The sequence below is a fragment of the Drosophila suzukii genome, chromosome X (genome assembly GCF_043229965.1).
Source record: "Drosophila suzukii chromosome X, CBGP_Dsuzu_IsoJpt1.0, whole genome shotgun sequence".
Taxonomy (NCBI): domain Eukaryota; kingdom Metazoa; phylum Arthropoda; class Insecta; order Diptera; family Drosophilidae; genus Drosophila; species Drosophila suzukii.
Genome location: NC_092084.1, coordinates 12,970,952 through 12,996,673, shown reverse-complemented (window position 1 = coordinate 12,996,673; position 25,722 = coordinate 12,970,952). Strand labels below are relative to the sequence as shown.

The following is a 25,722-nucleotide window of genomic DNA, read 5'->3' as shown; positions in this document are numbered from 1 at the left end:
ATTTGGGGTCATATGCACAAAACAGTTCGAATTCTATGCATTTGACCTTTTTGATCAAGTTATAAGGACACAAAATTCGGTAAATTGTATTTTTGCCAAAATACCACAAAAAATACTGTTAATAGAAATATCATACCATTTTGAGATCATTGAAAATGTTTAATATATGATATATTTTTACCTGCTGTAAAACACTTACAATCCTTCAAACGATTTAACCGACAAAGACTCTTTGCTAGAATATGCGTTTGATAAAAATTTCATATTAAGCGTTTAATGAGGTGGTGTCAAAGGTTTTGGGCGGTAAGTATGGGCATTGTATGCAAACCCTTTCTAAAATATTTACTGTGTAATTATAGGAAATTACTAAAAGGGGTAATTTTGACGCACAGTAAATTCTCTTTTATATTTCCTTGTCGCCGGGTGTTTTGGCTTACTATAAAAGTGCTGCTGGTTTTTGAGAACCAAGTCAATTGATAAATAGAAAGGCATGTTTTATTCCTATCCATATAAAAAACTTCGTTTTCCCATTCAGTGTGTTTGGCTAAAACTGAATGGCTCTTGGCCTTTAGCGGAAACGTCAACCGAAAAGAAAAGCCAACCTTTTTATGGCAATTCATTTTTTGCCACTGCTTATACAACATGGGCGTGGTACGTCATAGCTTCCGTTGGGATAACAATCAGTTATCAAACGGCTTTTTTGCTCAAAAACCTTTCCGATATCATAATCACCACGGAAAACTGTTGTACAACCTTTATGGGAGTCCTTAATTTTGTGAGACTCATTCATTTACGCCTAAACCAGCGAAAATTTCGGAAACTAATTGAACATTTTTCATACGAAATCTGGATTCCAGAGTAAGTTAAAATAATAAAATAATGTAAGCTGTTTAAAACAATCGGACTTTTAGCTGTACGCCTTGGTTTGGCTAAACTACGATTGAAAAACCGGAGAGAAAAATCGAATTTTTGACAAAATCTGAATATCGTATTTTGGACCAAAATCGGAACGCTATTTTTACGCTATAAAAATTCAGTTTTTTGGCTGCCAAAATAAAAATAAAAGTCAGAATGAGGAATGTCATACCTCGTTGAGCTCGTTGTTTAATTTCCAATCGATTGGCATTCAAACCTGAAAATTTTCAATTTTTGCCCATTTTCCCAAAAAAATGTGATGTAATCCCTTACAAAAAGTGCGAATATTGGTCAAAAAATAAATTTTCCTTAAAGTGATGGGGATCGTTAGCATATCTAGCAAGCTGCTCAAAACAGTCGGTCTTTTAGCTGTACGCCTTGATTTGGCTAAACGACGATTGAAAAACCGGAGAGAAAAATCGCATTTTTGACTAAAATCTGAATATCGTATTTTTGACCAAAATCGGAACCCTATTTTTTCGCCATAAAAATTCAGTTTTTTGGCTGCCAAAATAAAAATAAAAGTCAGAATGAGGAATGTCATACCTCGTTGAGCTCGTTGTTTAATTTCCAATCGATTGGCATTCAAACCTGAAAATTTTCCATTTTTGCCAATTTTCACAAAAAATGCGAAAATTGGTCAAAAAATAAATTTTTATAAAAGTGATGGGGATCGTTAGCATATCTAGCAAGCTGCTCAAAACAGTCGGTCTTTTAGCTGTACGCCTTGATTTGGCTAAACTACGATTGAAAAACCGGAGAGAAAAATCGAATTTTTGACTAAAATCTGAATATCGTATTTTTGACCAAAATCGGAACGCTATTTTTTCGCTATAAAAATTCAGTTTTTTGGCTGCCAAAATAAAAATAAAAGTCAGAATGAGGAATGTCATACCTCGTTGAGCTCGTTGTTTAATTTCCAATCGATTGGCATTCAAACCTGAAAATTTTCAATTTTTGCCCATTTTCCCAAAAAAATGTGCGAAAATTGGTCAAAAAATAAATTTTCCTTAAAGTGATGGGGATCGTTAGCATATCTAGCAAGCTGCTCAAAACAGTCGGTCTTTTAGCTGTACGCCTTGATTTGGCTAAACGACGATTGAAAAACCGGAGAGAAAAATCGCATTTTTGACTAAAATCTGAATATCGTATTTTTGACCAAAATCGGAACCCTATTTTTTCGCCATAAAAATTCAGTTTTTTGGCTGCCAAAATAAAAATAAAAGTCAGAATGAGGAATGTCATACCTCGTTGAACTCGTTGTTTAATTTCCAATCGATTGGCATTCAAACCTGAAAATTTTCCATTTTTGCCCATTTTCCCAAAAAAATGTGATGTAACCCCTTACAAAAAGTGCGAAAATTGCTCAAAAAATAAATTTTCCTTAAAGTGATGGGGATCGTTAGCATATCTAGCAAGCTGCTCAAAACAGTCGGTCTTTTAGCTGTACGCCTTGATTTGGCTAAACTACGATTGAAAAACCGGAGAGAAAAATCGAATTTTTGACAATATCTGAATATCGTATTTTTGACCAAAATCGGAACGCTATTTTTTCGCTATAAAAATTCAGTTTTTTGGCTGCCAAAATAAAAATAAAAGTCAGAATGAGGAATGTCATACCTCGTTGAGCTCGTTGTTTAATTTCCAATCGATTGGCATTCAAACCTGAAAATTTTCAATTTTTGCCCATTTTCCCAAAAAAATGTGATGTAACCCCTTACAAAAAGTGCGAAAATTGGTCAAAAAATAAATTTTCCTTAAAGTGATGGGGATTGTTAGCATATCTAGCAAGCTGCTCAAAACAGTCGGTCTTTTAGCTGTACGCCTTGATTTGGCTAAACGACGATTGAAAAACCGGAGAGAAAAATCGCATTTTTGACTAAAATCTGAATATCGTATTTTTGACCAAAATCGGAACCCTCTTTTTTTCGCCATAAAAATTCAGTTTTTTGGCTGCCAAAATAAAAATAAAAGTCAGAATGAGGAATGTCATACCTCGTTGAACTCGTTGTTTAATTTCCAATCGATTGGCATTCAAACCTGAAAATTTTCCATTTTTGCCCATTTTCCCAAAAAAATGTGATGTAACCCCTTACAAAAAGTGCGAAAATTGCTCAAAAAATAAATTTTCCTTAAAGTGATGGGGATCGTTAGCATATCTAGCAAGCTGCTCAAAACAGTCGGTCTTTTAGCTGTACGCCTTGATTTGGCTAAACTACGATTGAAAAACCGGAGAGAAAAATCGAATTTTTGACAAAATCTGAATATCGTATTTTTGACCAAAATCGGAACGCTATTTTTTCGCTATAAAAATTCAGTTTTTTGGCTGCCAAAATAAAAATAAAAGTCAGAATGAGGAATGTCATACCTCGTTGAGCTCGTTGTTTAATTTCCAATCGATTGGCATTCAAACCTGAAAATTTTCAATTTTTGCCCATTTTCCCAAAAAAATGTGATGTAACCCCTCACAAAAAGTGCGAAAATTGCTCAAAAAATAAATTTTCCTTAAAGTGATGGGGATCGTTAGCATATCTAGCAAGCTGCTCAAAACAGTCGGTCTTTTAGCTGTTCGCCTTGATTTGGCTAAACTACGATTGAAAAACCGGAGAGAAAAATCGAATTTTTGACAAAATCTGAATATCGTATTTTTGACCAAAATCGGAACGCTATTTTTACGCTATAAAAATTCAGTTTTTTGGCTGCCAAAATAAAAATAAAAGTCAGAATGAGGAATGTCATACCTCGTTGAGCTCGTTGTTTAATTTCCAATCGATTGGCATTCAAACCTGAAAATTTTCAATTTTTGCCCATTTTCCCAAAAAAATGTGATGTAATCCCTTACAAAAAGTGCGAATATTGGTCAAAAAATAAATTTTCCTTAAAGTGATGGGGATCGTTAGCATATCTAGCAAGCTGCTCAAAACAGTCGGTCTTTTAGCTGTACGCCTTGATTTGGCTAAACGACGATTGAAAAACCGGAGAGAAAAATCGCATTTTTGACTAAAATCTGAATATCGTATTTTTGACCAAAATCGGAACCCTATTTTTTCGCCATAAAAATTCAGTTTTTTGGCTGCCAAAATAAAAATAAAAGTCAGAATGAGGAATGTCATACCTCGTTGAGCTCGTTGTTTAATTTCCAATCGATTGGCATTCAAACCTGAAAATTTTCCATTTTTGCCAATTTTCACAAAAAATGCGAAAATTGGTCAAAAAATAAATTTTTATAAAAGTGATGGGGATCGTTAGCATATCTAGCAAGCTGCTCAAAACAGTCGGTCTTTTAGCTGTACGCCTTGATTTGGCTAAACTACGATTGAAAAACCGGAGAGAAAAATCGAATTTTTGACTAAAATCTGAATATCGTATTTTTGACCAAAATCGGAACGCTATTTTTTCGCTATAAAAATTCAGTTTTTTGGCTGCCAAAATAAAAATAAAAGTCAGAATGAGGAATGTCATACCTCGTTGAGCTCGTTGTTTAATTTCCAATCGATTGGCATTCAAACCTGAAAATTTTCAATTTTTGCCCATTTTCCCAAAAAAATGTGCGAAAATTGCTCAAAAAATAAATTTTCCTTAAAGTGATGGGGATCGTTAGCATATCTAGCAAGCTGCTCAAAACAGTCGGTCTTTTAGCTGTACGCCTTGATTTGGCTAAACTACGATTGAAAAACCGGAGAGAAAAATCGAATTTTTGACTAAAATCTGAATATCGTATTTTTGACCAAAATCGGAACCCTATTTTTTCGCCATAAAAATTCAGTTTTTTGGCTGCCAAAATAAAAATAAAAGTCAGAATGAGGAATGTCATACCTCGTTGAGCTCGTTGTTTAATTTCCAATCGATTGGCATTCAAACCTGAAAATTTTCAATTTTTGCCCATTTTCCCAAAAAAATGTGCGAAAATTGGTCAAAAAATAAATTTTCCTTAAAGTGATGGGGATCGTTAGCATATCTAGCAAGCTGCTCAAAACAGTCGGTCTTTTAGCTGTACGCCTTGATTTGGCTAAACGACGATTGAAAAACCGGAGAGAAAAATCGCATTTTTGACTAAAATCTGAATATCGTATTTTTGACCAAAATCGGAACCCTATTTTTTCGCCATAAAAATTCAGTTTTTTGGCTGCCAAAATAAAAATAAAAGTCAGAATGAGGAATGTCATACCTCGTTGAACTCGTTGTTTAATTTCCAATCGATTGGCATTCAAACCTGAAAATTTTCCATTTTTGCCCATTTTCCCAAAAAAATGTGATGTAACCCCTTACAAAAAGTGCGAAAATTGCTCAAAAAATAAATTTTCCTTAAAGTGATGGGGATCGTTAGCATATCTAGCAAGCTGCTCAAAACAGTCGGTCTTTTAGCTGTACGCCTTGATTTGGCTAAACTACGATTGAAAAACCGGAGAGAAAAATCGAATTTTTGACAATATCTGAATATCGTATTTTTGACCAAAATCGGAACGCTATTTTTTCGCTATAAAAATTCAGTTTTTTGGCTGCCAAAATAAAAATAAAAGTCAGAATGAGGAATGTCATACCTCGTTGAGCTCGTTGTTTAATTTCCAATCGATTGGCATTCAAACCTGAAAATTTTCAATTTTTGCCCATTTTCCCAAAAAAATGTGATGTAACCCCTTACAAAAAGTGCGAAAATTGGTCAAAAAATAAATTTTCCTTAAAGTGATGGGGATTGTTAGCATATCTAGCAAGCTGCTCAAAACAGTCGGTCTTTTAGCTGTACGCCTTGATTTGGCTAAACGACGATTGAAAAACCGGAGAGAAAAATCGCATTTTTGACTAAAATCTGAATATCGTATTTTTGACCAAAATCGGAACCCTCTTTTTTTCGCCATAAAAATTCAGTTTTTTGGCTGCCAAAATAAAAATAAAAGTCAGAATGAGGAATGTCATACCTCGTTGAACTCGTTGTTTAATTTCCAATCGATTGACATTCAAACCTGAAAATTTTCCATTTTTGCCCATTTTCCCAAAAAAATGTGATGTAACCCCTTACAAAAAGTGCGAAAATTGCTCAAAAAATAAATTTTCCTTAAAGTGATGGGGATCGTTAGCATATCTAGCAAGCTGCTCAAAACAGTCGGTCTTTTAGCTGTACGCCTTGATTTGGCTAAACTACGATTGAAAAACCGGAGAGAAAAATCGAATTTTTGACAAAATCTGAATATCGTATTTTTGACCAAAATCGGAACGCTATTTTTTCGCTATAAAAATTCAGTTTTTTGGCTGCCAAAATAAAAATAAAAGTCAGAATGAGGAATGTCATACCTCGTTGAGCTCGTTGTTTAATTTCCAATCGATTGGCATTCAAACCTGAAAATTTTCAATTTTTGCCCATTTTCCCAAAAAAATGTGATGTAACCCCTCACAAAAAGTGCGAAAATTGCTCAAAAAATAAATTTTCCTTAAAGTGATGGGGATCGTTAGCATATCTAGCAAGCTGCTCAAAACAGTCGGTCTTTTAGCTGTTCGCCTTGATTTGGCTAAACTACGATTGAAAAACCGGAGAGAAAAATCGAATTTTTGACAAAATCTGAATATCGTATTTTTGACCAAAATCGGAACGCTATTTTTACGCTATAAAAATTCAGTTTTTTCGCTGCCAAAATTAAAATAAAGGTCAGAATGAGGAATGTCATACCTCGTTGAGCTCGTTGTTTAATTTCCAATCGATTGGCATTCAAACCTGAAAATTTTCAATTTTTGCCCATTTTCCCAAAAAATGTGATGTAACCCCTTACAAAAAGTGCGAAAATTGGTCAAAAAATAAATTTTCCTTAAAGTGATGGGGATCGTTAGCATATCTAGCAAGCTGCTCAAAACAGTCGGTCTTTTAGCAGTACGCCTTGATTTGGCTAAACTACGATTGAAAAACCGGAGAGAAAAATCGAATTTTTGACAAAATCTGAATATCGTATTTTTGACCAAAATCGGAACGCTATTTTTACGCTATAAAAATTCAGTTTTTTCGCTGCCAAAATTAAAATAAAAGTCAGAATGAGGAATGTCATACCTCGCTGAGCTCGTTGTTTAATTTCCAATCGATTGGCATTCAAACCTGAAAATTTTCAATTTTTGCCCATTTTCCCAAAAAAATGTGATGTAACCCCTTACAAAAAGTGCGAAAATTGCTCAAAAAATAAATTTTCCTTAAAGTGATGGGGATCGTTAGCATATCTAGCAAGCTGCTCAAAACAGTCGGTCTTTTAGCTGTACGCCTTGATTTGGCTAAACTACGATTGAAAAACCGGAGAGAAAAATCGAATTTTTGACAAAATCTGAATATCGTATTTTTGACCAAAATCGGAACGCTATTTTTACGCTATAAAAATTCAGCTTTTTCGCTGCCAAAATTAAAATAAAGGTCAGAATGAGGAATGTCATACCTCGTTGAGCTCGTTGTTTAATTTCCAATCGATTGGCATTCAAACCTGAAAATTTTCAATTTTTGCCCATTTTCCCAAAAAAATGTGATGTAACCCCTTACAAAAAGTGCGAAAATTGGTCAAAAAATAAATTTTCCTTAAAGTGATGGGGAACGTTAGCATATCTAGCAAGCTGCTCAAAACAGTCGGTCTTTTAGCAGTACGCCTTGATTTGGCTAAACTACGATTGAAAAACCGGAGAGAAAAATCGAATTTTTGACAAAATCTGAATATCGTATTTTTGACCAAAATCGGAACGCTATTTTTACGCTATAAAAATTCAGCTTTTTCGCTGCCAAAATTAAAATAAAGGTCAGAATGAGGAATGTCATACCTCGTTGAGCTCGTTGTTTAATTTCCAATCGATTGGCATTCAAACCTGAAAATTTTCAATTTTTGCCCATTTTCCCAAAAAAATGTGATGTAACCCCTTACAAAAAGTGCGAAAATTGGTCAAAAAATAAATTTTCCTTAAAGTGATGGGGAACGTTAGCATATCTAGCAAGCTGCTCAAAACAGTCGGTCTTTTAGCAGTACGCCTTGATTTGGCTAAACTACGATTGAAAAACCGGAGAGAAAAATCGAATTTTTGACAAAATCTGAATATCGTATTTTTGACCAAAATCGGAACGCTATTTTTACGCTATAAAAATTCAGTTTTTTCGCTGCCAAAATTAAAATAAAAGTCAGAATGAGGAATGTCATACCTCGTTGAGCTCGTTGTTTAATTTCCAATCGATTGGCATTCAAACCTGAAAATTTTCAATTTTTGCCCATTTTCCCAAAAAAATGTGATGTAACCCCTTACAAAAAGTGCGAAAATTGCTCAAAAAATAAATTTTCCTTAAAGTGATGGGGATCGTTAGCATATCTAGCAAGCTGCTCAAAACAGTCGGTCTTTTAGCTGTACGCCTTGATTTGGCTAAACTACGATTGAAAAACCGGAGAGAAAAATCGAATTTTTGACAAAATCTGAATATCGTATTTTTGACCAAAATCGGAACGCTATTTTTACGCTATAAAAATTCAGCTTTTTCGCTGCCAAAATTAAAATAAAGGTCAGAATGAGGAATGTCATACCTCGTTGAGCTCGTTGTTTAATTTCCAATCAATTGGCATTCAAACCTGAAAATTTTCAATTTTTGCCCATTTTCCCAAAAAAATGTGATGTATCCCCTTACAAAAAGTGCGAAAATTGGTCAAAAAATTAATTTTCCTTAAAGTGATGGGGATCGTTAGCATATCTAGCAAGCTGCTCAAAACAGTCGGTCTTTTAGCTGTACGCCTTGATTTGGCTAAACTATGATCAAAAACCGCGAGAAAATAGTATTATATGTTTATTTTTCGTGTTCATATTTATTTTTTCAGTAAAACTTTCTAAAGCTTAGTTTAAATAATAATACCTCTCATTTATTTTGTCCTTCAACAGCAGTTCTAAAAACAATGTAGCTGCGGAGTGCCGTAAGCGCATGATCACATTTAGCATAATGACGGCTTTGCTATCATGCCTTATAATCATGTACTGCGTCTTGCCTTTAGTTGAAATATTTTTCGGACCCGAAATAGACTCACAGGAAAAGCCATTTCCCTACAAAATGGTCTTTCCATACAATCCGTACAATAATTGGATCAGCTATGTGCTGACCTACATATTTACATCATACGCAGGAATCTGCGTGGTGACCACTTTGTTTGCAGAAGATACAATTCTTGGATTCTTTATAACCTACACTTGCGGCCAGTTTCGATTGCTACACGAACAAATCGACAAGTTATTTACGGGAATAGTTAATCCGGAATTGGCAGAAGAGGTTCAACTAGAGCGCATCAAACGTGTTGTACAAAAACACAACAATATTATCAGGTTGGTATTTTGCAAATGTACTAACCGTATTACAACAATTAATCTATTATTTCTATTTGCAATTTTGGAAATTATATATTATACACCTTTTCCTGGGGCCTTGTATAAATGAACCTCCCTATGTCTTATCCATTTAAAAATACTAATCAATAATCATTTTTTTGCTTGGTAGATTCGCTAAGCGCTTAGAGGACTTCTTTAATCCAATTCTATTGGCCAACCTTATGATTTCATCAGTTCTTATTTGCATGGTTGGCTTTCAGATAATAACTGTAGGTACCATAAATATTTTGAATTCTTAAGGATAACAATTTTCTTCATTTTCTAAATCAGGGAAAGAATATGTTCATTGGGGATTACGTAAAGTTTATTATATATATATCCTCGGCCCTTTCGCAATTATACGTTCTTTGCGAGAATGGAGATGCTTTAATAAAACAGGTTAGAACTAGTAAATAAAATACTTTAAACCAATTTGACCCATATTTTTCCAAAACACAGTCCACTCAGACAGCGCAAGTTCTTTATGAATGTCAATGGGAAGGCTCAGATCGCATTGAGTATCTTTCTTATAAACCATCAAGCAAGCGAGTCCGAAATCACTTAAGCTTTATGATACTTTGCAGCCAACAACCCGTAAGGATAACCGCTTTCAAATTCTCAACTCTCTCCCTACAAAGTTTTACCGCGGTATGTATCCCTATTTGTAAAGCAAATAAACCGTAAATCAAATCTTTTTCAGATATTAAGTACGTCCATAAGTTATTTTACCCTTTTGCGGTCTGTTTACTTCGATGACGAAAAGAAACTTGACTAAATAAAGGTTTATAATAAAGTAGTACAACGTATATTTAAAATAGATGCGTCTATAATTTCATATTGCTTTAAGAACTATTTATAGAATAAAATATTGTGCCTATTTTTCAAATAAAATAAAATGAAGAAACGTATATGTTTATAATTTTTGCATATGTACTTGTTAGGTAAGTCGGTGTAAACCAATTTTAGCTGTATTCCTGAAGAATTCGCGACTAGGGTTTTTAATTATATTATCATTATTCTCTTTAGGTTTATATTTCTTATACGTTCCTTAAATTGTTATTGGCCATGATTTAAGCCGGAAAGTGAAAGCTCTAAAAAGTCGATTGAGATCTGAAGAATTCGCGGCCTAGGTTTATTATTATAAGATTTAGGTGAATAATTCTTGCATGATCTTGTATTGATTCTTCTTACCTTAAAGTTCTTCTCTCCCAGGGCAATACAAAGTTCGGATAGATATTTTCTTATTTTTAATGAAATTCTCAGACAAACATAAGATCACAAATAGTAACTATGAATATTTTTGTAATTAAAATATGCACTACCCATTCCTTGATTTAAATATCGTTCTTGCCACGTGCAGAGTTTCCTCTGTCACCAGTCGTGTTGCCCATGGATGCACAGTGACCTGTAATAGAGGTGCTGGCATCCCCAACAACCGAAGTCTGTCCCGATGTGATTCCATGCTGAACCAGGAAATCATGCTCGTTCTTGGCCTGTCGCAGCCAGTTGCGTAGATCCCGAGTTCGTTCCACCAAACAAGTAGTATAGTTGACGGCCCTTGGACTTTGCGAGACTATAGTATTGGCCGTTAGGATGGCCGCGCCCATGGAACTCTGCATCCGACCGGCGGCCAGCTGGCGATAGGTCTCCAAACGGTCCGCGAGAGTGGGTATCGAATGGGGTATATGTACCGCCCCTCCAACGCCGCCGCCCTCGATGATATCATCTGAAAGGGAAAAGTTTTGGGTACCGGAATGCTGCTGATGCTTCAGCACCTGTGACCATCCCAAATCCCTTGGCGATAGCATCGGTATAGCCGATGCAGATTGATCATGCTGCTGTTGCTGATGATGCTTCTGTCCGAATATATCCAGGATCTCACGGATCTCGGCATTGAGTATCTCCAGATTCTCAATACACTCGTTCGACTCCTGCTGATAGTACTCCTTCTTCTTGTGGAAATCGGCGGCACTGGCCAGTTCGGTGCTACTGAAGCCGGAACTCGAGTGCGACGATAGATCGCTTAGTGTGGCCGCATCGTCCATGGAACCCAGATCCAGTATGGACTTTTCCTTCTCGTAGATCCTCAGCAGACTCTGCTCCAGATGTCTCAGTCGTATTATCTTCTCGCCCAGTAGGGATCTGGTGCGGTGCAGATTAACCTCCATCTCGGTTAGTTCCTTCTCCTCCTGGATCAGCTGATCGATCGAGTGTTTTGGCGATAAAGCGGTTATCTTCCGCTGCTGACTGATCTCCCGCTGACGCATCCTAAAGTTAGTGCGTTGTGTCCTTAGGGATTCCTTGGCCCGACGCACTGAATCCCTTTCGAGATGTATGCGATGCTTAAAGAACTCCAATTCGGAACCCACGCCATTGGGCTTGATGGAGATGTCAGTGAAGGGATAGCGCAAATGATAGGGGGCATCCAGGGTATTCTCCGGGAACTGATCTTCGAGAGCTTCGAGTTTCTGCAGCTGGTGGCGCAGATTCTCCACCGGAGTGCAGGGCCGTTCACCCTTATAGCTTGTATCAGAATTCAGGCGCGATGTCGATGCCGACTTGGTGCGCGAAAAGACGATCCTACTCAGACTGGTCGACTCCTTGCCCTGGTTGCTATTGTTGTTCCTCTCCAGATTCGATATAGCACCACCCACTATATCCCTCGATGAGTTGCCATTATCGCTCACCGTTCTGGCTGATAAAACGCCACTGGCCGACTTGAGAAATGGTCCATACCGACCATTGTTATAGGTATTCGATAGAGTCGTATCCGATTGACTTATAGAGGTGTTGTCATCCTGCAGTTGCAACTGTCTGATGTTATAAGATGCCTTGGCCAGTTGACCCTTGTGGGGAACTGGTGGCTTGACCACCGCCTCGCCGGCAATTGCCTGATCCGAGTAGCTCAGAGATCGATTATCGCTATTACCAGATTGAGCTTGGGGTTTGTAGTATCGCTCTATGGAGCGCTCCATCTCGGCTCCGCTTATAGACTTTGTGCTATTGGTGTGGTTATGATGCTGTGGCACCATTTGGGCCTCCCTTCGCCGATTGCGTCGCTCCAGGGAGAGCTTGACGTCCGTCTTGAGGCGCACATACTTCTCCTTGAGGCACCGATACTTGTCCTCCAGGAGTCGCTTCTCGCAGCGCACCTTCTCGTAGAGCCTCTCCTCGCCCTTCTCCCGGCCTCGCTGCTTCTCCGCGTCCAGCTCACGGGCAAACTTCTCGCGCAGTTGGGCCAGCCGGGTGGCCTGTTCCCTGCGCAAGATCTCCTCCTCGCTGTGAAGTTCTCGCTCTAGATCCCTTAGGATCTCCTCGTGATTGCTCTGCAAGGTGTCGATCCGAGTCTTGTGCTCACTCACCACCAGACTTCGCTTGCTCTGTAGTTGACGCTCCAATTGCACCCTATACTTCTCCATTTGAAGCTCGAAGGCCTCCTCCAGTTTGTGCTGATGGGAGGTGAGTCGCAGATCGTATTCATGACGGAATCTCTTTAACTTCGCCTCATGATCCCGCCTTATGGCCTCGAAATCATTCTGCAGTTGGACCTCACTGGTGGCATTGTCAGAGAAGATGGGACCATGGTTTATGGACTTGTCCGCCGCCAGTTGTCCCGATTTGAGCTGCAGCTGCTCCAGTTCGTAGCTGTGCTTTCGGCCCAATGCCTCCAGATCGAAGGCATTGTTGCCCGCCAAATGAGATGAGTCCTGTTCGGATTTGTTTATGATGAAGCTGCGCACAGAACTGCCCTTCGAATCGGAGTCTGTGTCATCGTAAAATAATTTGGGTGCTTCACAACCCTTGGTTTTATCAGCAGGTGCTTCTACAGATCCTAATCCTGATCCTGATATTTTTATTACTTCAGTTGATTTGGTTATAGGTTTGTTGGAGTCCAATAAAAAAGGGTTCAAATTGTATATGCCCTCCATTAGGTTGGTCTCCTTCTCGTGCCAAAGGTCATCTGCCTCCTCCTTATCATCCACATCCACATCCCCATCCTCATTCTGATCCCCATCATCATCATCATCATCGATTACCACCTCAACATCCTCATCGTCATCTTCTGAGTTCTCATTCTGCTTATAGGTCTGGGTCATCTTTGTCGATAGGGTCTCCTCTTGGGAGTTTTTTACTCGCTGAGCCTGATCCAGATTAAAACGCACACTCTTCTTATCCTCCACCTCACTCGTTGGCTCCATGCGATCCAATCTTCGACTTATATCGGTTATACTAGAGTCACGTAGGATGCCCTTGACACCCGATGGTGATGTATAGCCATCGCTCTCCAATTGCCTACGTGCCTTTTGAAACATCGATACTGTTCCAGCTACTTTTCCAACTACTTCGTTCTCCTCGGAGTTCTCTAGTTTCCCGTTCAATTGGGTAGTAGTATTCCCCATTTGGGCCTTAGACTTGGTCATCTCAAAGCCAAGCTGATAAAAACGTCCAAAATCCTTGGTACCAGAGTCCAAAAATCGACTTTTACCGCCGCTTAGTAGACTGGGTCCCAGGAACCCAGCCTTACTGGCCATCGACCACTTCCGGGCCAAATTGTTCAGGGGCAATGGGCCCGGCGAGGGAATCTCATCGATGCCCTGCATACTGCGTATGCCGGAATCCAATTGCGATAGGTCATCCGAAGTGTCGACAAACTGCGCATTTTCCCCCACCGAAGACGTCGTTTCCAATAGCTTTTGACGCGCCTGATTAACCAGATCTCGATATATTGCATCCAGTGGATGATCCCACTGCGACTCCTTGGTTCGCGTATTATGATAGTAATGACCATTTTTCTCCTCAGAGAAGCTGTCACGATATTATACAAATGGTATTATTATAGTAAATTATTTTTAGGAATATTCTTACCATATCTTCCAATCCGGTGGCAAGGCGGCCATCAACCCTTCCTTGGCCAGATAGAGCAAATGCTGCTCCCTTTGAGGGTCGATTCCAATCAAAGAGGCGTATTCATTTATTTCTAAAAAAAAAACATTAAAAAAGATTTCAAATAAAAACCGACTCATCAAATCTTAAAAACCATACTAAAGTATGTATTATCATTAAGAAAACATTTTGTAAATTAAAAAAATCGATTTATAGATCATTTTTAAACGTGGAATAAGTCAAAAACAAAAAAAAATAGAAGAAATAGTCATCACTTCTACGATAATGTAGGTTTTAGCTACATATTTTATGCCTACTTTGTTTAACAGGGCAAAACAAATAATTGACAGCTTTTATTTTTAACAGGAAATCAATGATTTAGATGCTTTTGCGGTTAGCTCGCAGTTATTAATAGAACAGATTAAGGAACTTTTCACTGATGTATATGTGGTACAAATGTACTTCCTGCAGAAGTATATACACACATACGTATATTTTTAAATGGTCGAAAATGTGTTAATGTCCTAAATTAAGGATCCGAACTTTTTTCTTTCAAAATAAATTAAAAGAAGTTACCAAACTTGTCCTTAATATGTAGATAATTTCAGGACCTGGATAGATTTTTCCCGAAAATATCGATATTACAATGCATTCACACACCCAAATGGTAGAAGGGATTATAATTATAACTATTGAGGAAAACTTACCCTCTGATGATGGAAAACACGCCTCGTCGAATACCTCCTCGCAAATCACCGATGAACCCTGAGATGATGATGATGTTGTTGAGACCGCTTTGGCCATTTCAGTTGTTGCTGCTGCCGAGGATATCCTCTTGCACATACTGGTGGTCGTCATAATGGGAACTTTTCTGCGACTTCACTAACCGACGAAACTACTTTTTGAGCTGACGTTTACGTTGCTTCCGAAGTTATCCGTACTCAAAGTGTCGCTCAATATATTTGCATATATTATTATATTTTTCCCATTTGGCAATCATAATTTTCCATATTATTCCTCAGTGAATGCTGCCGACAGCAGAGTAAATGGGAGAATAAACGGATGCAGTTTGACCTAAAAATGAAAATATAAATACCTACTGAGTCATCGTTATACTATATACGGCTGTGTGTGTGTGTGTGTGTGTGCATGTCGGAGCATGCTCTGAAGACGGGTTGCTGGCCAATTATCTGGTTGGCAACAGGATATTGCACCGAGTTTACCGTTCTGCGCAGCCTGACGGCACAGAGGTCCACCTCGTTTTCAACCACGACAACAACCGAACAAAAACCCGATAAAAATACCATTGACAAAATACTGTAGTTATCCTTGTAGTTATAGTTATTAAATTATCCTTGAAAATTATACTAGGTTTCGTTTATATGCATTTAATATATTTAAGTTCCGTTTTTTTTAAAGAAATTAGCAAAAAATGGTATCCTATTCTAGAAGAGGTCTATTAACACCCATAAGAACTCAAAAATATACTTGTCAAAATACTGTTGTTATCCTTTTAGTTATAGTTATGAAAGCCCAACTATGGAATTATTGATTTTAAATTTTGTTTTATATATGAAAGTTCGGTTCTTTTGCTTAAAAACTAATGAAATTGCTAAAAACTAGTATCCTGTTCTAGTAAAGGATGTGTCTCCACCTTACTATTAAATTATCCTTGAAATAATAGCCAAAAAATATACTGTTGTCAAAATACTGTTTTTATCCTTTTATTCTAGGTTCGGTTGTATTTCTGTTAATATATTTAAGTTCTGTATTTTGAAAAACCTAATTACCAAAATCTTGAATCCTTTTCGACGTTCGATTTTATCGCTTATCGGATTAATCCTGATTTTAAATAAACATTTAAAGAATTTCTTTTATTTTTTGCTATGCGTGTAATTTTTCGGTAATGATTCCTATATAATTAATATTAAGATGAATTAAAAGTAGAAATTTAACCGTTTTTAAAATACTACCATACAAATGATGAGACGAAGTGGAATTAATTGCCAAGTTTAAGCATAAATTATAATATGGTTAAGTGGATAATTAAGTACTTTAGCACATTTTAATTTCTGCTTAAACTTTAACGTTTTAACGTTTTAATAAAATTTCAAAATGTAGTATTGCCTCTGAAAATCTTATCGAAGAAATGGTGGGGTTGTTTTTTGGCAGGGGAAAGCTTATGCTTCGATGTATCGCGGTGGGAATGAAATATTAAGCTTTTTTATCGATAATGTTTTAGTGAGACCTTCGATTTATAGAATAGTGCCCTACACTTTACTTCAAAACAATTAGATATGTTTAAAACACCTCTCAACCCTACCTGAAAATAATAATAATATAAATCCCAACTCGCCAACTACATAATAATACGCGAACAGAGTTATGGCGGGCATGTATAACTACTCCAGCTTAAAGTACGTAACAAATATGACCTGCATCATGACAACACTGATAAATAACATCCATTTATAGATTTGAAGCGGAGCGTGGACTTCACGATGATCATCACCTGGGAAATGAGCATCGGTCCCGGGATTTACATTTACCCATGACCTCTAGCCCAAGCAAACTCTTGGGAAGCAGGTACAGCCGAAGATTTGCATCCATTTTCCATTTGTTAAATTATATAAAATCCCATGACTCCCATATCATCCATTGAATCAGCCTTGAGGGCCGCGAGAAGGCTATTGTGGACAATATAAATGCCGACCAGGATGCCACAGCCAGGATCCTGTACGTTGATTCAGATAATGCCTTATCACTACCATTGGGAAAGCATAAAGGGCTGGACAAGTATTCGGAAACTCAGGAGGATGGTAGGCGATCTATCATTTGTATATCCCAAGAAGCTCTGTATAGTATATATTATATATTTCAGATACATCAGTTCGAAAATATCTGGTGGTGGGCGTTCAGTGGGTCTCCCTGGTCACCGAGAACCTGTTAAGCCATCCATTTGTAGTGCTGCGAAGGCAATGTCAGGTGTACAATGCCTCGAGACGCTACCATCTACATCCCTTCCAGCTGCTGCCCAGCATTGTGCACCTGCACAGAAGGCAGGGACTGACTACCCTGTGGAAGGGCGTGGGCAGCTGCCTTCTGGTTCGCGGCATGACCCTGGCCATAGACGACTTCATCTCGAAAGTGACCAGCTGGCCCAAGGATGTGGACAGTCGCACCACCCTGAAGCGATTCGGCCAGCATGTTCTGCTTAAATGGTAAGGCATTGTCTTGCTAATCATTCCTGCACATTTCTGATTTCCATTTAATGTACCTCATATAGTATAAGCATTGGGCTGGTGGTGCCCTTCCATGCTGCCTCTCTCGTCGAGACGGTGCAAAGCGATATAGCCAGCGAGAAGCCGGGTCTCTTCGATGTCTTTCGGGAGGGCAGCCTGCGACTCTTCTACTGGAGCTCCCCGCAGAAGGGACGAATGCTACCGGCCTGGGCTCTAATCGGGCCCAGCGTTTCGTTTGGCATCACCAAGTACCTCTTCAATCTGGTCATACGGGGCGTGTCCTCGCGCATTATGCGACGACGAATAACGACGAATTCTCAGGACAGCCAGGGAGGAAAGTTTCAAGACAATACGCTGGAGCATCAGAATGCGGAAATATACGCCAGCCTCATCGCCATCCTAACCACTGAGGTCATATTCTTCCCGCTCGAGACGATCATGCACCGTCTGCAGCTCCAGGGAACACGAACCATAATCGACAACCTGGACAATGGCTACGATGTGGTCCCAATTCTGACGAACTATCAGGGTGTCGTCGACTGCTATCAGACCACCATTGTCTCCGAGGGCGTTTCGGGGCTGTACAAGGGCTTCGGAGCCATGATCCTCCAGTTTGCAGCACACGTTGCTGTCATCAAGCTGGCCAAATGGGTTGTGAATCAAATCGCCGAGGTCATATCGAATCGGCCACCACAGCGAATAGTGCAGTACTATAATCTGGATGGCATTGCCTGCAACTCGAGGTCCACGACCTTGTCGCCAAGCCTCTCCAGCACCGAAATGGAGGAGAATAGTGTTGGTCAGAATTCACTAGATTAGTTATTTGCTAGTCCAATTATTATGCATATGTAAATTATACAAAAATAATTTAAATGTTCAAAATTGCACTTGTTTCTGGGTTTATTGCGACACTAGTTCGTGCTTACATTTTATACGGTTTTAAAAAAAAGTACTTTGACAAGCTTTCGAAAACCAAGGAACCTTGAATGAAAACAGCGAGGAACTAAACGAAAAACTAAGTGAAAACTGGAGATTGTCCTGTGGTTGGTGCGATCGTTCCTATGGCAACTACTTATATATTATATACATACAATTTATAAGGGAAAGAAACCGTTTACAAGAGAACCATCAACTTTATGTAAATTATAATTTTTTCGTTAGCCAATCTTCAAGCCTGCCGCTTAGAAACAGCAACACACTTTGAAGCTTAGTATTTATATCGAAAGACATTTATTTGCAACATCCTTGTGAGCCAAAAAACAATATATACAACAACAGAACGTTAACAGAACAATATTTAATATAATTTCTGTTCGCCAAACCGTGTGTCGTTTGATGTTTCACATTTTAAATATATATATAGGTTCTGATCGCTGTTGCCTTACTTTCTATACCACATCTGCAGCGTCTTCATCCGCTTGACTTTCTTCTGCAGCTGCAGAACGCCGTACATAAGGGCCTCGGCCGTGGGCGGGCAGCCGGGTACGTAGATGTCGACGGGGATTATCCGATCGCAGCCGCGGACCACGGAGTACGAGTAGTGGTAGTAGCCACCGCCGTTGGCACAGCTGCCCATCGAGATGACCCAACGTGGCTCGGGCATTTGGTCGTAGACCTTTCGCAGGGCAGGTGCCATTTTGTTGGTCAGCGTGCCCGCGACGATGATGACATCGGCCTGGCGGGGAGATGCACGGAAGACGACACCATAGCGATCCATGTCGTATCGCGGAGCGGCGATGTGCATCATTTCGACGGCACAGCAGGCCAGACCGAATGTCAGAGGCCAGATTGAGCCCTTGCGGCCCCAGTTGAGCAGATCGTCGAGCCGGGCCAGTGACCATTCCGCCACCGAGGACTGTTTCGTGCCGAACGGCGAGTATCCCTTCTTTGGCAACGTCTGGGCCACTTCGGCGACCGGAAGGGTTTGTTGTTGGCGCACCAGAGCCAAATTCAGAGCGGGCACCACGGCATTTGGTGTCGTTTGGGTGGCCTTTTGGAGAGCCCGGGCCAGGGTCGATGACATCATCGCCGAACGCAGCATCTTGGTCCTGCTAAATTGATGCTAAAGTTATGTGCGGACAGTGCATTTAAACATTTAATACCTATTTATGTAACTTCAACTTATTTCGGTTCGTATTATGAGGATATGACCGACGCTGGACTGCTAACAAAATACCAACTGCACCATAAGAAATGTACCAAAATATACCAATTCATTTGAAATGCCCGGTTCACACATGGGCACATCATCCGCGTTAACAAAAATTTAATATCCCATTCCCACGTAGACGCGTCCATAATCTCGTTTCATATTTTCCCAAAATATTCCACTACTAGCATGCCATTTTTTTCAGTCTTTCGTCTTACCTGTAGTTTTTACCACGGATTTTTTGATTTATAAACTTTATGGATAAAAGTAAATTTTTCTCTTTTATATAACCTATGGACATGAGTACAAAGAGAGCAAGCAACTTACATTTTCAGCCACAGGTTTTTACCGATTTCATCAGATTCTTAGCTTTAAAACTGCAACCCAGTTAGAAATAAACTTTCATCCGTTTTGCCAAAGTATACTTAAAATATATAATAAATATTTTTTTGCTTTTGCATTTTTTTGTTTGCTTTATTTTGTAATATATGTGTTGGTGTAATTCAGATATCGTCTATTGTTACAGCGGCTTGGGTAATGTAATGCTAACAATTGAATGGTAGTAAAGCGATAAATCAAAATAAAGCAATACGGTAGTGCTTAAAGGCTTTTACGATAAGCACGCTTAAAAACTAAAGATCAAAGAACCACTTGTTGATTTAACTCGCTAATTTATATTTCATTTTGAATTTGTAGATTGCGCTTGCTTGGCTTTCCGTTTTCAAATACTACTGATCGGAAGTTGCTGTTGCTTAGATCTCATCGATGTTCACTTCGTCATCAAGATCGTCTGCTACCGCTTCTTTGACTCTTTCGCGTTTAAGGTTCACGTTGTACACCTGTGAGTCTTCAAAGTCCTCATCGCTTTTGCCTTCATCAGAGTCTTCAGAGTCATCAGATTCTTCTTGAGCATTTTCAAGCCACTGAACGAACGGCCTTACTTTCTCGTGAATCTCAGTAGCAATGTGCTTGGGGACATGTCTTTTGCTAACCTTCTGCGCCCACTCCAGAATGACGGCTTCATCGAGTATGTCTAAATCATAGAAGATTTTAAAGATTCCAGCCACCTTGCTCATAAGAGTAGCTTTATGTAGCTCGACAGTTTGTTCAATTCCGCCAATTAGATAACGCTGTGCTTTCGGATTATTATGTGTGAAGCGAAGGAGCAAATGACGGTTCTTCTGCACGTCCTTGATAATATTTTCAGTGAAAAGAAGCTCAGCCAGCACCAGTGGAGATTTGTTAATAATATCCAAACGTTCCGCTTCGATCACCAGTTCCTTATGATCTTGAATATTCTGCAATAGGTTCTTGTCCCGCTTGTCCTTTACCAACTCGTAGAAAAGATCGATGCGCTCCTTTTCAGTTTTATCATAGTCATCCGAAATAGTCATGCCCTTAGCACCATCCGTCAGATCTTGCAAACGGGCACGTATAGCCTCCTAACGGGGGAAAATATGTATTGTATATTCTTGTAAGCTACAAGGAGTATTTGAAGCAATCGTACCTTCGAAACGTCGACGCTCCATCCCTCATCGTCATCATCCTGAGAAGTTTTCTCCGGAATGGCAGCGCTAATTTCGGCCTCAGTTTGGCTAGCCTGGTTTGTGCCATTGCCGCCATCTGATTCGCCACCAGAGTTGTTGGCCATAGAGTTGTTGGTCATGGAGCCATCGGCGTTATCGTTCTTCTGCTTATGCTTCTTCGAGCGTTTTCCCTCGGTCAGCGATGATCCCTGGGCGGCCGGATTCAGCGATGGAGGGTTCTTCACAATGAACGTGTTCACTTTGTGGTTGACCTTCAGCAGACCGTGGAAGCCGCATGCCTTGCATGACTGCGAAATGGTCTGGTTCTTGGCAGACACAGTCAAGTTGGTCTCCGGATTGTCGCACTCGGGGCAAAGCACAAACTTGCGAATGAAACCGTCCAACAAATCCTGCAGCTTGTTCACATCGTGCGAACCGTTGACAACAAAGCGCTCATTCTAAAATTAAAAATAAAATAAGAATGCAAAAAAGGAGAGAACGCTATAGTCGATGGCCTCGACTATCAGCTAAATTGAGTGTGAGGGAGATGGAGATATGTAAGCAGAGTGGACGTGGCACCCTACTGAAATAACTTTTTGCTGCGCAAGGATCTCAAGAATCAGCATGTCAAGTTCCAGCTAGTTCTAGCTTTTATAGTTTCTGAGATCTCCGCGTTCATATGGACAGACGGACGGACAGAGGGCATACAAAATGATTGATAAGCCAGCGAATAAGAAGAGAGTAAGATTAACCGAATACAAACCTTATGATCGAACAGCGTTTGGGCGCCCAACTCGCAGCCAAAGTACTTGGTCGGATAGGTGGCCGGGCGACCAATGGCCCTGGCCACTTCGGCCATGTTGACCAGAACGGTCTTTATGCCATTGCCCTTGCCCTCTACCTTGGCCTGCAGACGTGGCATCTTGTAGCGATAGAAGATGTCCGTCACACTGCGGTTAACGTTTACGGTGGCCATCTTGCAGCAAGCTTTTCGTTTCCACTTCTTCCAGGGATAATGCTAATTTGGCTTATAGTTCTTCGGGTAATGATGTTTCTATTAGGGGCGGCCAGTGGAATCTATTGGCTGTGTGTGGCTGGGAATTTATTGACTTGGGGTCTGTTGCTTGTTTGTGATTTGTTGTCCGGCTTTCGTTCCCGTTCATTAATTTTGTTTTTTTTTTATATATGTTGCCGCTGCTGTGTTTACTTATTAAATGTACCGAGAATAAGCATGAATTGGTATATCCTTCCGGAAAAGCGAATAAATTGTGCTTTATTCAAACAACGGTGTAATCAATTTGGTTGTAGATTCTGCAAGAATTGCTTGAGGGTAGTATTTCTTATAGTTGTCTTGCAAGGGGGTATTTTGCTGAAGTATTGGTTGATTTTCCTTGCCTTGGTAAATATTCAGCTATTCTATGCTTTCCGTTATTATATGAATAATTAAATATATACATATATATATATAAATAGAATTACGTATTTATATATATACATATATATTTATTTATATTGTAAATTTACCAGTTTAAGTCTTTAAAAAAATGGCAAAGCAGCAGGCTCATGTGTACCTGAATGGCTGTAACTTCCGATGTCTGTTACTCGAAGTCCTGTGGAGGTAAAAATGTTTTAAACACTGCGTTAGTCGTTTCATACATATCACAGAAAAATGTATTAAGTTCAAACAGATAGAAAACTGTAGTCATATAACTGCCCAAAAAAAACTATATTTATTTTATGCGTCGGTTTTTGCTTTTAGTTGTCGATTAATCTTAGAAAAGTCTTAAAGGTAAATTAATAAGCGTAACAATTAAATGAAAAACAAGATATTTTGACCAATTTCAGTAAAATTCTAGGGAAATTCGAGAAGAATGGAAAGTGACACCACTGAACTTGCAAGGTCTTTTAACTTATTTACTCATAACTATTAAAATAATAGAGCGATTCTCCCAAGCTTTGGTATGTAGATAGCTATTGACAAAAGAAATTAGTTTCAATTTACACTGCAACAAAATCTTTTATCTTTATGGGTGCCAAACAGATTATCACTTGGGTCATTCTAACACTCACTTTTATGACTGATAACCTTTTAACCAAAACAAGTCTGCGTAGAGCGAAGATAATCTTAATTTATTGGTCACTTCAATTGTAATGTTGCACCACTTTCTCTTTGCTTGAAAATTTCATCAATTTTCATCGGGTATTATACGCATATTGAACTAATCTAAGAGGAAAAACCGAGTATCCCCAGACTTTCAAAATTAATATTCGTATTTAAGAGTCGAGGTTTCAATTAATTTCCAAATTTGTTATCTTAAAATCAAAACCTAATACTATATAAGATCAATGATTTAACTTACCGGTGACTTATGGTTCGCCCTTTTAAATTCATGCACAGCTCGAACCCTTTACTCCGTTTTTTCTCAATAAGACGTACGGTTTTTTTTACTGGTGTTTCTGAAATAATATTTTTAATTAGACTCCATGGATAATTGAGTAACCATTGATATTGCATTCGAATTTGTAGGCGCTCTGGACCTAAGTGTGTACTTAAGTTTGCTGAACTGCGATGCAATTAAGCATGGACTCAATTGAAGACATAACACTAGGAAATGTAGATAGCCGAATTTCTCCTATTTAATAAAGATGACTGGAATGCACGGTAATTTTGAAACAAAGTATAATCAAAATATTAATTCACAAGAAAAGAACGTTGCCATTGACAGCAATTTTTCTGCGATCAGAAAACTGTATGATCAACGATTCTTGTTTTATCTTGGATATTAACATTAAAAAGCGGAGGAAAGTAAGCGCAAAATGTAACAGAGAATTTGGTAGGGCTTGTCTCAAATAGTTTATATTGATGTTCCAACAAAATTGAATAAACTGACAACTATTTCGGTACCGTTTTAGATTTAAATTCCAAATTTGCACCCCCAACAGGGAATCGTTTGCATTTGCAGTTGGAATTGAGTCAGCATCACCAAAAATGTATCATAAATATATTGGACAGGGTATTTAATTTAATTTTGAGAGATAAAACCAAAGTTTTACTTTTCATTTCTCCCAGTCACATAACACAAAATAAATATTTATCGTTGTGGCTTATAAATAATTTGTATTTACTTATTAAAAGATTAGATAAATTATTAGAAGCCACACAGCTCTTGAGACTTGATTCTACCAACTATTTTTTACTGCGCTTTTTATTTCTTGTCGACACATAAGCTTTAAAAGTTTTTATGTTATAGGAAACTCGACTTGAGAAAGGGGGTTTCCCTTAAAATGGGCCTAAAACTTGAAATAAGATATATTTCCCTTGTTTTTTACCTGCGCTCTATAGTAATATTACGGATTGGAACTGTGTTGTAGTTTGTACTTATTTATAATTGGTTCAAATAACATAAATACAGACTTTTGTACTGAGATACACAAATAAAATTAAAATGAAATCAATCCTTCATCTCATTAAACTTATTTAAGTGCTGACACTAGAAAGTTCCATAGGAACATATGTGTGTGCACAGTCGGGTATTACAGGTATTGTAAAAAAAATTGTTGAGATAGCTGCATTTCCTAGGTATTTAACTAGTGTGTTCTAGAACTATTATTTATTTATCCATTACTTACCACCGAATCTTTCAAAAGTCATATAAGATTTTGTTTCCCCTCCTTTGGGGTGCGCAATGCCAGTTCGCAAATTAGACAAAGATATCGTATCTCTTTGTTAAGTCAATCGCAAATTGACTCGGAAAATATATATTATGGATAAATCAAAAACAAACAAATCGCGCTGCCACTGGGAGATTGATAGGCTTTTTTCAGGAGCGATCCAGTCCTAATATGTAAATATTAGTTACGCTTATGGGGCGCTTTTATATCGCAAAAAAATTGTGTTTTTCTCGTCTCTCAACTTTTCTGCAAAAAGGAAAAGAGAATGAAATTAGGAATGCGCATGAACGAACATATGTATACCACTCCGTAAACTATGTATTTTCTTGCTTCATTTTAGTTTTAGTCTCGAAAAAAGAAGGTTAATTTCGAATTCAATGATACGTATATATGTATATATATATATCCCCACTTATGCATTCAAATATATTCCATATATATATATATATATATATATATATAGCACACACCATTTTAATTTGAAAGATTGATTCTTATACAAGGACAGTGGTTTTTGTTCTCTTTTTTTGCTGAATTACACTTGAATCAAAGTTTTTAAAAAGTTATGGAAGCTCATTTGCTCGATATATAGATATGTCTATATATATACATATCTACATTTTCATGCACGTATGCATTTACATATGGATGGAAGCCACGCCATTTGAACTTTTGAGGTTGGGTTCGTTTCAACCAGAATCCCTTTTCTATACCTTTCGCTCGGGTTTACATCAATTCGTTGCTGATTCCAACAAAAGTAAATGAATAATTTTGCCAAATAAACCGTTCAGGAATATATTTTCTCCAAAGTACGAACATACGACTCTACGTCACTGCACAATATGACCATAATGATTCCAGCAGAGCTGCAAAACAATGGTTATCGATTCGCCAAATTTGCTCATAGCTCTTTCACACTTCCGCTTTTATGCAATCCGATTGCGCAAATTGGGTAGTTCGTTTTCTTACAGACACCTCTGCA

The 25,722-nt window shown here is 38.4% G+C and overlaps 6 protein-coding genes across 9 annotated transcripts; 2 read left to right on the top strand and 4 right to left on the bottom strand.

Annotated features, from left to right (window-relative positions):
* Window positions 1-466: 466 nt before the first annotated feature.
* On the top strand, window positions 467-10,175 carry Or13a (Odorant receptor 13a). 2 transcript variants are annotated; one of them, XM_065867721.2, is made up of 6 exons: window positions 467-858; window positions 8,794-9,225; window positions 9,398-9,497; window positions 9,559-9,666; window positions 9,727-9,915; window positions 9,968-10,175. In XM_065867721.2, the coding sequence occupies exons 1-6, from the start codon at window positions 491-493 to the stop codon at window positions 10,040-10,042; spliced, it is 1,272 nt and encodes a 423-aa protein (XP_065723793.2). In that variant the 5' UTR covers window positions 467-490; the 3' UTR covers window positions 10,043-10,175. The 2 variants fall into 2 exon arrangements, with proteins under 2 accessions (XP_065723793.2, XP_016942133.2); XM_017086644.4 differs by having other exon boundaries at window positions 469-858; window positions 8,791-9,225.
* Window positions 10,176-10,497: 322 nt separating this feature from the next.
* On the bottom strand, window positions 10,498-15,227 carry Cep164 (centrosomal protein 164). The gene is made up of 3 exons (XM_017086996.4): window positions 14,859-15,227; window positions 14,134-14,245; window positions 10,498-14,073 (listed from the first exon to the last, which is right to left on the bottom strand). The coding sequence occupies exons 1-3, from the start codon at window positions 15,007-15,009 to the stop codon at window positions 10,602-10,604; spliced, it is 3,735 nt and encodes a 1,244-aa protein (XP_016942485.2). The 5' UTR covers window positions 15,010-15,227; the 3' UTR covers window positions 10,498-10,601.
* A 1,179-nt stretch (window positions 15,228-16,406) lies between these two features.
* Window positions 16,407-18,275, top strand: Slc25A46a (Solute carrier family 25 member 46a). The gene is made up of 5 exons (XM_017086964.4): window positions 16,407-16,568; window positions 16,627-16,737; window positions 16,819-16,970; window positions 17,033-17,372; window positions 17,438-18,275. Exons 1-5 carry the CDS (start codon window positions 16,537-16,539, stop codon window positions 18,210-18,212), a joined length of 1,410 nt encoding a protein of 469 aa, XP_016942453.2. The 5' UTR covers window positions 16,407-16,536; the 3' UTR covers window positions 18,213-18,275.
* Window positions 18,276-18,600: 325 nt separating this feature from the next.
* Window positions 18,601-19,588, bottom strand: ND-20 (NADH dehydrogenase (ubiquinone) 20 kDa subunit). Of its 2 annotated transcripts, none has more exons than XM_017086965.4 (2): window positions 19,496-19,588; window positions 18,601-19,444 (listed from the first exon to the last, which is right to left on the bottom strand). In XM_017086965.4, exon 2 carries the CDS (start codon window positions 19,432-19,434, stop codon window positions 18,775-18,777), a length of 660 nt encoding a protein of 219 aa, XP_016942454.2. In that variant the 5' UTR covers window positions 19,435-19,444; window positions 19,496-19,588; the 3' UTR covers window positions 18,601-18,774. The 2 variants fall into 2 exon arrangements, with proteins under 2 accessions (XP_016942454.2, XP_016942455.2); XM_017086966.4 differs by having other exon boundaries at window positions 18,601-19,441; window positions 19,496-19,583.
* Window positions 19,589-19,986: 398 nt separating this feature from the next.
* On the bottom strand, window positions 19,987-22,123 carry eIF5 (eukaryotic translation initiation factor 5). Its single transcript, XM_036820487.3, has 3 exons — window positions 21,832-22,123; window positions 21,050-21,526; window positions 19,987-20,984 (listed from the first exon to the last, which is right to left on the bottom strand). Exons 1-3 carry the CDS (start codon window positions 22,042-22,044, stop codon window positions 20,295-20,297), a joined length of 1,380 nt encoding a protein of 459 aa, XP_036676382.1. The 5' UTR covers window positions 22,045-22,123; the 3' UTR covers window positions 19,987-20,294.
* Window positions 22,124-22,234: 111 nt separating this feature from the next.
* Window positions 22,235-25,612, bottom strand: LOC108019164 (uncharacterized). Of its 2 annotated transcripts, XM_017086916.4 has the most exons (5): window positions 25,454-25,612; window positions 24,699-24,986; window positions 23,429-23,525; window positions 22,593-22,678; window positions 22,235-22,379 (listed from the first exon to the last, which is right to left on the bottom strand). In XM_017086916.4, exons 2-4 carry the CDS (start codon window positions 24,718-24,720, stop codon window positions 22,630-22,632), a joined length of 168 nt encoding a protein of 55 aa, XP_016942405.2. In that variant the 5' UTR covers window positions 24,721-24,986; window positions 25,454-25,612; the 3' UTR covers window positions 22,235-22,379; window positions 22,593-22,629. The 2 variants fall into 2 exon arrangements, with proteins under 2 accessions (XP_016942405.2, XP_065723719.1); XM_065867647.2 differs by having other exon boundaries at window positions 22,235-22,678.
* Window positions 25,613-25,722: the final 110 nt, after the last annotated feature.